Below are 10,200 nucleotides of genomic sequence, written 5' to 3' on the forward strand. Positions count from 1 at the left end.
ACAATTCTGAAAACCAAAAAGTTCTGAAAACCCACTTAAAAAAAAACCTGACAGCAAAACTCATTTGGCAGCAAAACCTAACCTAAAATGACGTGCTACTTATAGTATTTGTTTATTTTGTGTAGTGCATTTATTTCTCAGCATAAATGTGTTTGATGACATGATGCTCGAGTGTGTTACATAACACATAGGGTATGCTCGGCATTACTGCTTAAAATCCTAAAAGTCCTAAATTTTGAAACACCTGAAGTCTTCAGACTTTATTATTAGCTGATTCAAGAGAGCAGGAAGTTAATTTTAACATCTAATCCGTTTAACGTTTTAAGGTACTGATTACAGTTTGTAATTTGCGTTAGCCTTGCTTATCTACACTCTCCAGTTAGGTAGCACTAGTGACCTGTAGTTACTGAGAGCATGTGATTATTGAGCACTGAGATGTGGCCACTGCACGCTGAGATGTGCTTTAAGTGCAAAATACACATCGGCTTTCGAAAATTTTGTGCGGAAAAAATCTCACTCATTTTTGCATTCGTTATTACACATTGACATAATATTCTGAATCTGCAGCTTTCAATACAACATTAGCATATGGGGCTTGCACTAATTTCTATTGGGCAGCCCTGCCGTCTATCCAAATCGGTACCACCCAGCCGAGAATGCGCGGGGCTAAACTGAGTGCTTTGACAAGTTCAGGTCGCGTTTAGTTTTGTTTTATTTGGTCTTCTGGTCCTTTCCAAAGTCTTCGCACAGTTGGTAGGCGCCCCAGAACACTTGCAAATCGCAAATCGCGTTTGCAGTAAATTTGTCCAAGCCACACCCCGTCCTTTGCCCTCTTGCTTCTGCGCAGAGGAGACGCGCCCGCAGTGAATATTGACCCACGCGGCTCTCCGTCGTCGGCCCGCCGGCGTTCCAGTGTGTGCAACTTCCCGCGTCCCGGGAGACGGTGGCGATGGCGTTCCGGTGTCAGCGGGACAGCTACGCCCGCGAGGTACGGCTGGCTGGGCGAGGGCGCGTGGGGCGGTGCGGGAGGAGGGCGCCGCGTGGAGCAGGGTGCTGAGGGAGACTCAGTCCCGGTGGCCTGAGGGCTGGCGTCGGGCTTATTTTCTGTCCCTCTATGTGCAGTTCACCACCACCGTGGTCTCCTGCAGCCCCGCCGAGCTGCAGACCGAAGGAAGCAACGGCAAGAAAGAAGTGTTGAGTGGCTTCCATGTGGTGCTGGAAGACACGCTGCTTTTCCCCGAGGGCGGGGGACAGGTACCAGCCCCGCGCCTCACCGCGATCCCCTCCCAGGAAGCCCCTCATTCCTTTCTGCTCAGGTGGGAAACGCCCTCCTGCCCCTCTACCCCAGCCGTGATACAGATCGAAGTTCGTTCAGTTCCGGTCATTAGTTCACCCAACAGATATTTGTTGGGCTGTAACGTATGCTGTGTGCTTATTTCAGGGACTAAGGATAAGGAGTGAACAAGGTAGCATCTGTACCTATGTAGAATACTTATCGGAGAAGACAAACGAAGTGGTAAATAGATAAAATAGAATGCCCGGTATAGTAAGTGCTATAAAAAAAAAAATGAAAGCTTGAGGGAAAGACAGTGCTGGGATGTTCTCCTAGGTAGGGGGCAAGTTATTTCATAGACCTAAGTGAAGTGAGGGGCAAATATATCCAGGCAACAAGAATAGCAAGTGCAAAGGAACTAGGCATTAGCTTAGGATGTGTGCCAGGGACTGGAAAAGATTCCCCCAAGGGAGCGCAGCAGAAGATGGATTTATCGGTGCTGTGATGGGGTAGGAACAAGGTCCAGTGTGAACACGGGAAAGGGGGGTAATAGCAGCAAAAAGGTGGGCATTATGGAAGAGGCTTTTCCAGCAGGGATAACAGCACAGACAAAGGCAAGGAAGCCCGAAGGAATCTGACATGTATAGCTAACTGAATCGTTGAGTGTAGTTGGGTCCTGTGGTGTGTATTGATGGCAGACTGGAGATGACCTTGGGAAGGTAAATTGGAGCCAGTTCAGAGGGACTTGAAGGATGTGTTAAGGTGTGTGGACTTCATTCGAGAAGCTGTGGTGAGGGGTGCCTGGGTGGCACAGTCCGTTAAGCATTCGACTCTTGTTTTTGGCTCAGGTTGTAATCTCAGTGTCGTGGGATTGAGCACCGCGTTGGGCTCTGCGCTCAGCACGGAGTCTGAGATTTTCTCTGCCTCTGCCTCTCCTACTGCTGCTCTTGCTCTCTCAAATAAAAAAAATAAATCTTAAAAAAAAAAAAGAAGCTCTGGTGAGCCATGGAGGTACTTATGCAAAGAAATGACACGAGAACATGTTTAGTAAACTTGATAGAAAGTTCTGATGTCATATGGGTGTTATCATTATTATTATTTTTTAAAGATTTTATTTATTTGACAGACAGATCACAAATAGGCAGAGAGGCAGGCAGAGAGAGAGGGGGAAGCAGGCTTCTTGCTGAGCAGAGAACCCAAAGTGGGGCTCGATCCCAGGACCCCGGGATCATGACCCGAGCCAAAGGCAGAGGCTTTAACGCACTGAGCCACCCAGGTGCCCCTGGGTGTTATCATTATTATAGGGATTTTCTGCTGAAGGAAGACCTGTGACCTCAGGCAACTATAGGAGGACTCAGTTTATACATCATTTCTTTCAGGAAGTCTTCCCTAATTCCTTGAGACTATTAGGTCTCTTTCCTCTGAGCTCTAGAACAGTGTACTTTTTACACTGTGACTTGTCGTGGGTCATATTGCAATGACCTGGGCGTATGTCTGTTCTTTTCTAGACCCTGAAGTTCCATGAGGGGCCTGGTCTGGTTTACATTGTATTCTTGGTAGCAGTGTCTTGTAAGCAGTTGGCACTAGATACCTTTTTTTCTTTTTTTAAAATGAATGACTGTTTTTGTTTATTTTTTTTTTAAAGTAAACTCTATGTGCCTCATGGGGCTCAAACTCAGACCCCAAGATCAAGAGGCATGGGTTCCACTGACTGAGCCAGCCAGGCGTCCCTGAAATGAGTGAATGTTTTTGAATCTAATTCTGTTAGTAGTGCCAAGGATGGAGTGGAGGGAGGGAGGAAAATTCAAATAATTTTAGAAACTATTGAAGAATAAGAATCTAAATTAAGGCAGTGAGAGTGATGATTAAGATTCTTCGGATTTTACTAAAATCTTCATTGCTGTAGTTAATAATCTTTGTTTCAATTCTGTTATTTTGTTCTGAAGAACAATATGTATGGGTGTTCAGGGTAAAGAGAACAGAGTCTCTCATGGAACAAAGTGGACCGACCACCTCATTTGCCATTGCCTCTTCTCCTTTAGGGAATCTCAAAGTCTGGGAGTATTTCTTATACACTCTCCCTAGAGGGTGTTTGTATCCAGGAGTTAAGGTGATCTCTGCTTCCCGCCACTGATTAACTTTATGTCTTTCTCCAGCCTGATGACCGCGGTACAATCAATGACATCTCTGTGCTACGAGTGACCCGCCGGGGGGCCCAGGCCGATCATTTCACACAGACGCCGCTGGCCCCCGGGACTGAGGTCCAGGTCCGGGTGGACTGGGAGCGGAGGTTTGACCACATGCAACAGCATTCGGGTAGGTGGGGTGGCGTGGGGCAGGAGGGCCAGTTGCCATGCGTGGGGATGCCGTGATGATTGAGATTTGATTTGGGTTCTCTAGGAAGTAACCTTTTGTAAAGGACAGACACTCAGAATCAGCTCCCATTCAGGCAGGATATGATAAGTGGTATAAAAACAACATGAACAGGGGCAGACAGAGAGCAAGCAGGGGGAGCAGCAGGCAGAGGGAGAAGCAGGCTCCCAGCCGAACAGGGAGCCCAGTGCGGGTCACGATCCCAGGACCCTGGGATCATGACCTGAAGCAGATCCTTAACAGACTGAGCCACCCAGGTGCCCTGTCATGAGGATTTTCATATTTATTTATTCATTTGTTAATTATTTTTAGAGATCGTGCAGGAGGGAGAGAGAAAGAATCTTAAGCAGACTCCATGTACAGTGGAGCCTGGTGTGGGGCTCGATCCCATAACGCTGAGATCATGACCTGAGCGGAGATCAAGAGTTGGGTGCTTAACTGACTGAGCCAGCCAGGTGTCCCCTCTTGAGGATTTTCAGTGAAGTATCTGTCAAGAGTATGAGCCGGTGCTCGGCACGTCTTCAGCCGGAAGTGTCTGTGATGATACCGTGGGGATATATGGCCAGCTACACGGCTCACTGGTCCATGTCTCTCGCTCTTTCTGTTCAGGGCAGCATCTCATCACAGCCGTTGCTGACCGTCTCTTTGGGTTGAAGACCACATCATGGTGAGCAGGGGGCAGAAGACTAACCATAGGTCACAGGTCCCCAGCTGCCAGCTCCTTTCCCAGTAATGGGTTAGTGGGTAAGGGGAGAAAAGAAAATGTAGTGTTCACAATCTGCTGTGTTCACCTCTTCCCCTTACATAGGGTAGCGGGTGACCTTGTGTGTCTCAGGGGACACACTTGGATGGGAGAAGAAAAGGACATGGAGTTGGGAGCCCAGAGACCTAGGGGGTGAATTTTGGCTACACGGTCTTGCTCACATTCCTTCTTAGCCCTCGCCTGTGAAAAGGAAATGACAGTCTCTACCTTGCAGGTTCTTGTGAGCATTAAATAAGATAATTTATACAAACCTTCTCCGGAAACCGTCTTTTATGTTATTGTGGTCGTCCTCAGCATCCGGTGACCACCCACTTCTTCTGGCAGGGAGTTAGGGCGGGTCCGGAGTGTGATTGAACTGGACAGCCCTTCTGTGACTGCGGAGCAGGCGGCTGCCATTGAGCAGAGCGTCAATGAACAAATCAGGGCCCGGCTGCCTGTGAACGTGCGAGAGCTGAGCCTGGGTGACCCGGAGGTGGAGCAGGTGAGGGAGAGCCGATCGGGCAGCGTCTGTAGAATGGCCCTCCGAGGGCCCCTCCTCAGAAGTCAGACACCCCTTCTCCCTCCGTGTTCCAGGTGAGGGGCCGGGGTTTGCCGGACGATCATGCCGGACCCGTTCGAGTTGTTACCATCGAGAGTGTTGATGCCAACATGTGCTGTGGGACCCATGTCAGCAATCTCAGTGACCTTCAGGTAGGTGAGGAAGGGCTCCTGAGTGGGAGGGAGGGTGTTAGGGAAGTGGGGATCATGACTAGCTGGGAGTGATCGAGGGGGACAGTGGAGGAGGCTTCGGTGAAGTCATTCCTTTCTTGCTTCTGAGCTGGGGGCAGGTGTAGGGAGCTCCTACCCTCAGGTCTCACTCCCACTGTGGTTCATGCATGTGCGCATGCTCCCACCCTTGCCTCATGTAGGTTATTAAAATTCTGGGCACCGAGAAAGGGAAAAAGAACAAGACCAACCTGGCGTTTCTGGCCGGGAACCGGGTGCTGAAGTGGATGGAGAGAAGCCACGGAAGTGAAAAAGCATTGACTGCGCTGCTGAAGTATGGTCCCTGCCCCCTGCCCCTTAGCCCCCTGCCCCTCCTTCCTGCCTCCTGCCTTGGCTCCCTGCCCCTGCCTCCTGCTCCTTGTCTCTGCCCTGTCCCCATGTCTGAGGTCCTGCATGCCCCAAGCTCAGCTCTCCTACCGGTCGGGAAGACCATAATCTCTGATCACAGTGGGGTGAGATGCAATCATAAGTGATCAAGCACTTGGGACAGTGAGTCAGACCCACACAAAATGGCTTGTTCCTTTATATCTTCTTTCTCAGTTGCTTAGGAACGTCCCCGGGTCCCCATCTGGAGGGAGGTGCACTGTCAAGAAGGGCCTCATGGATTTACGCCTCGCACCACAAGTCTTTTGGAAAGCTGGGTGGGTGACCAGGCGCCTTTCCCTTGCAGGTGTGGAGTGGAGGAACATGTGGAAGCCGTGAAGAAGCTACAGAACTCAACTAAGCTCTTGCAAAAGGTGACTTACTCCTCAGAGGGTGCAGAGGGCAGCGGCTCTGCCTGGAGTAGGCTCCCTAGGCCTGAGCCCTCGGCCCAGCTGGCTGTGGGGTTTGGCAGAGCGGGAGGGAGGGGAGAGCCAAGTGGTGGGAAGATGGTGAACTCGCCTGTTAATCCTTCTATCCGCTGAGTGATGGCATCCATTTCAGAACAACCTGAATCTGCTCAGAGACCTGGCCGTGCATGTGGCCCACAGTCTCCGGAACAGCTCGGACTGGGGCGGTGTGGTCACATTACACAGGTGAGAGACGAGGCGTGGGAGCGCTGGGCTCGGGGCTCAGCCTCTCCCCTGTGCTGTTCATCATGGGAGGCGGGTTGCCCACTGGTTTCTCCAGACTGAGCAGACCCTAGGAGATGCATTACCTTCCAGTATACCTTTACTCCCCAGACGTCCTTGGTTCGATAAGAGCATCTTCCCGGCGGTGCTGTGACTAACTTTCACCGCCAGGTTCCCTCACCCCCTTCACCGTCTACCAGCTCTCTCCTTCTCTGGGTGATCTGGTTTGAGAGAGGCACACACGAGTGCAAAGCAAGCTGTGAGCTGCTGAGAAGGCCTTGTTGCTGGCCGTCAGCCGCACTCTCAGCCCTCGCTAAGGGAGTCGGGGACTTTGCACAGACAGCAGCAAGGCCAGCCTTGTGAGGAGGAACGGGGCTCTGTGCGATTTCCCAGCTCCCGCTCCAAGCCAGCTGTCATGCCTGTGTCCTTTGTTGTAGGAAGGAGGGTGATTCTGAGTTCATGAATATCATCGCCAGTGAGATTGGGTCAGAGGTAAGAGGAGCGTGAGATTCTCTGTCCTGAGTGGAGACCGAAGTGAGGGACATTAGTTTAAGTCCTTCACATGAACACATAAAGGGCAGGGAATAGAAGTTCATTTGGTACTAGTTTTTGTTTTTGTTTTTAGCTTTTTAGCACTAGCTAAAGCCAAGCTCTGTTTTAGGTGCTGAGTTGGATCTAGGATATTGACCTTTCTGGGGCTGCGACAGTTACCAGCTTCTGAGTTCCTCTTACCAGAGCTGGAACTCCTCTAAGCCACACAGATCGACGTGTGTTCAAAGCCTGGTTTTAGAAGTAATGGGGCTGGTGAGGCCCTTTGAGGGCCGTCCGTTCCATTTCCCTTTGCCTCTGGCTTCAAGGGCCCCTGTCCATCCTGATAGTCACAACTTCGTGATTTCCCAGTCTCTCTCTCTCTTTTTTTTTTTTTTTAAGATTTTATTTATTTATTTGACAGAGATTACAAGTAGGCAGAGAGGCAGGCAGAGAGAGAGGGGGGAAACACTCCCCACTGAGCAGAGAGCCCGATGTGTGTGGGTCGATCCCACAACCCCGAGATCATGAGCTGAGCTGAAGGCAGCTGCTTAACCCACTGAGCCACCCAGGCGCCCCTCCCAGTCCCTCTTTTACATTTACTCCAAAAAACCCCACTTTTTGGGGTCCCTGCTCTGGGCCAAACAGTTCTTGTGAGCATTAAATAAGATAATTTATACAAATCTTTTCTGGAAACCGTCTTATGTTATTGTGGTCGTCCTCAGCATCCGGTGACCACCCACTTCTTCTGGCAGGGAGTTAGGGCGGGTCCGGAGTGTGATTGAACTGGACAGCCCCTCTGTGAGGCTGTTTCTTTTCATAATTCCATGTAGAGTGTACTGATTCTCAGGGACCTCACTCTGGAGTCTGGGAGGCAAACGTGTATGTCCACATACTGAGGGTGGTCAGTGCTAGGGGTGGAGGAGCAGGTCACCTGAAAGAGTGGGGAGGCCCCAGGTCAGGGGGTCAGAGGACTGCTTAGTGGTCCTCAGACAGACAGGGGAGCAAAGGCCGCCAGGCAGAGGGAAATAGGGAGCTTTAGTCAGTGGCAGGCACGGGGTGCATGGGGGAAGGCGGTGGCCAGGTTGCAAGGGTAGGTGGGAGTCAGGTCACAAAAGGCATTTAGCACCTGGCCGTGGTCAGCAGCCTTCTGCCTCCCCCACCTTCTTGATGTTTAATCCAAGTTCCCATAGTCGTTCTTGAAGTTTCTTGGCCCTGGTGGGCCAGAGTACAGGGGCTGCATCATCACTCACCAGAACATCCCTCATGGTTCAGGGGCAAAAATTTGACCTTGAGACTGAGGAGAGGGCAGGGTTTAGGGGGATTGACCCCACTTTCTTAGGTATCAAGGTTATCTCTTTATCTTACCTCGTAGGAGACCCTCCTGTTCTTAACTGTGGGCGATGAGAAAGGCGCTGGGCTCTTCTTACTGGCAGGGCCAGCCGAGGCCGTGGAGACGCTGGGCCCCAGGTAATCTGTGGACTGCCTGCACTGACCGGTAGGGGTGGCCTTTGCCCGACGGAAAGCACCACCACCCCTGTGATCGCATTTTGATTCACATCATGGGCATGGGAGGTGGGCCGAGTGGGAATAAGTGCCCCTGCCATCATTCCTAATTTTGCAGGTAAGGGACAGCATGTCCTGTGTGGCAGAACTAAGACTCAGACTTGGGTCTTTTTAAGATTTGATTTATTTATTTGACAAAGAGGTAGAGAGCACAAGTAGGCAGAGAGGCAGGGAGAGGGGGAAGCAGGCTCCCTGCTGAGCAGGGAGCCTGATTCGGGGCTTGATCCAGGACCCTGAGATCATGACCTGAGCCGAAGGCAGAGGCTTAACCCACTGAGCCAACCCGGCGCCCCAAAATTAGGGTTTTAAGATGAAATAAAAATAGGCATTGATCTAGTTATTGTGGAAAAATTAGAACTTGTTGGATTTCTGTACCTTCGTACTGTTTGTTTACTTTAAATTAGATACAGAGGTGTAGTACCCCACACTCTGTCTGGTGTTGAGGGTTTTCCAAGTCCCAATTGGCTATGGTGAATATATGTTCAAAGGAGAACATAAGAATGTATGTCTCTCTCCCTATTTATTTATAATATTTTACTTGAGAGAAAAGTAGAAGACGAGCAAGGAGGGGAGGAGCAGAGGGAGGGGGAGAAGCAGGTACCATTGAGCAGGGACCCTGGCATGGGCTCGATCCCAGAACCCTGAGATCATGACCTGAGCCGAAGGCAGTTGCTTAACCTACTGAGCCACCTGGGCACCCCAGGAAAAGGTCAGAATTTAAAGCACAGATCCCTGACAGGCAGCCAGATATGGCCTGTAGACTGGTTTGGCCTGTGTACTATTTTAAATTTTCAAAATCAATTATTTAGTTTTTAAATTGGATTTGTATATAAAAATACAGAGTTCTAGCTTTTCTCAGAAAAGACAAGAAGGCCCACTCTGGCGACACTGGGCCTGCATCCCCGCGTGGCAGTAGCTACAAGGAAGTGGGGGGGGGTGGTGCCCTCTTTAGACAGGACAGGCTCGACCACTGCTGCAGTCCTCCTTTCTCCGCACCCCCAGCTGCTGCACTGCTGCATTTGTGTCCGCAGCCCCTTACCTCTGGTGGACACTCACCTTGCTCTCTGGAGGTTCCTGTAATTAATCTAGCACACCCCCCACCCGTTTCTAGATACTTCCATTGTGTTTTTTTTAAATACCTGGAACAAGTACTAGTTCATTTTTTGTTCCCCCAGTTACTCACTCTTACAGTAAACATCATACCTCTGTATCTGTGCACACATGCAAGTGTTTTTAAGAAGGATTTCTAGAAGCGTTTGCTCCTCCTTTCCCTCTCCTCGGCCCTGGGGGAAAGAAAGACTTGGGGCTGCCTTTGGTTTTTCTGTGGCTTTTCCCTCAAAGACGTCCTCCCTGACTGTGTCTCTGCTCCCCAGGGTGGCTGAGGTTCTGGAGGGCAAAGGAGCTGGGAAGAAAGGCCGCTTCCAGGGCAAGGCCACCAGGATGAGCCGGCGGGGAGAGGTGCAGGCCCTCCTCCAGGACTATATCAGCACTCAGAGCGCGGAGGAGTGAGGACTTGGTCCTTGGGGCTCCTGCCATTGAGAACGGGCCTCCTGTGACCACAGAAAGAGTCTCTGGACAATAAAATAGTTTGACTTGAAATGGTCGTGGTACCACATGCATCACATGCATATGACTGGTGTATGCAGTATTCTGTGCGGTGTGTATGCAGTGAGTATCTTTTTTTTTTTTTTAAAGATTTTATTTATTTGACAGAGAAAGAGATCACAAGTAGGCAGAGAGGCAGGCAGAGAGAGGGAGGAGGAAGCAGGCTCCCTGCTGAGCAGAGAGCCCGATGTGGGGCTCGATCCCAGGACCCTGAGATCATGACCTGAGCTGAAAGCAGAGGCTTTAACCCACTGAGCCACCCAGGCGCCCCTGCA

General features: G+C 50.6%; 1 protein-coding gene across 1 annotated transcript; it reads left to right on the forward strand.

Annotated features, from left to right (window-relative positions):
- The first annotated feature begins 847 nt into the window (after window positions 1-847).
- AARSD1 (alanyl-tRNA synthetase domain containing 1) lies at window positions 848-9,935 on the forward strand. Its single transcript, XM_047706234.1, has 12 exons — window positions 848-988; window positions 1,123-1,254; window positions 3,430-3,589; window positions 4,256-4,313; window positions 4,734-4,890; window positions 4,983-5,099; window positions 5,318-5,448; window positions 5,845-5,911; window positions 6,099-6,190; window positions 6,664-6,718; window positions 8,130-8,224; window positions 9,694-9,935. The coding sequence occupies exons 1-12, from the start codon at window positions 950-952 to the stop codon at window positions 9,827-9,829; spliced, it is 1,239 nt and encodes a 412-aa protein (XP_047562190.1). The 5' UTR covers window positions 848-949; the 3' UTR covers window positions 9,830-9,935.
- Window positions 9,936-10,200: the final 265 nt, after the last annotated feature.

This window comes from Lutra lutra, chromosome 16, assembly GCF_902655055.1.
Source record: "Lutra lutra chromosome 16, mLutLut1.2, whole genome shotgun sequence".
NCBI lineage: Eukaryota > Metazoa > Chordata > Mammalia > Carnivora > Mustelidae > Lutra > Lutra lutra.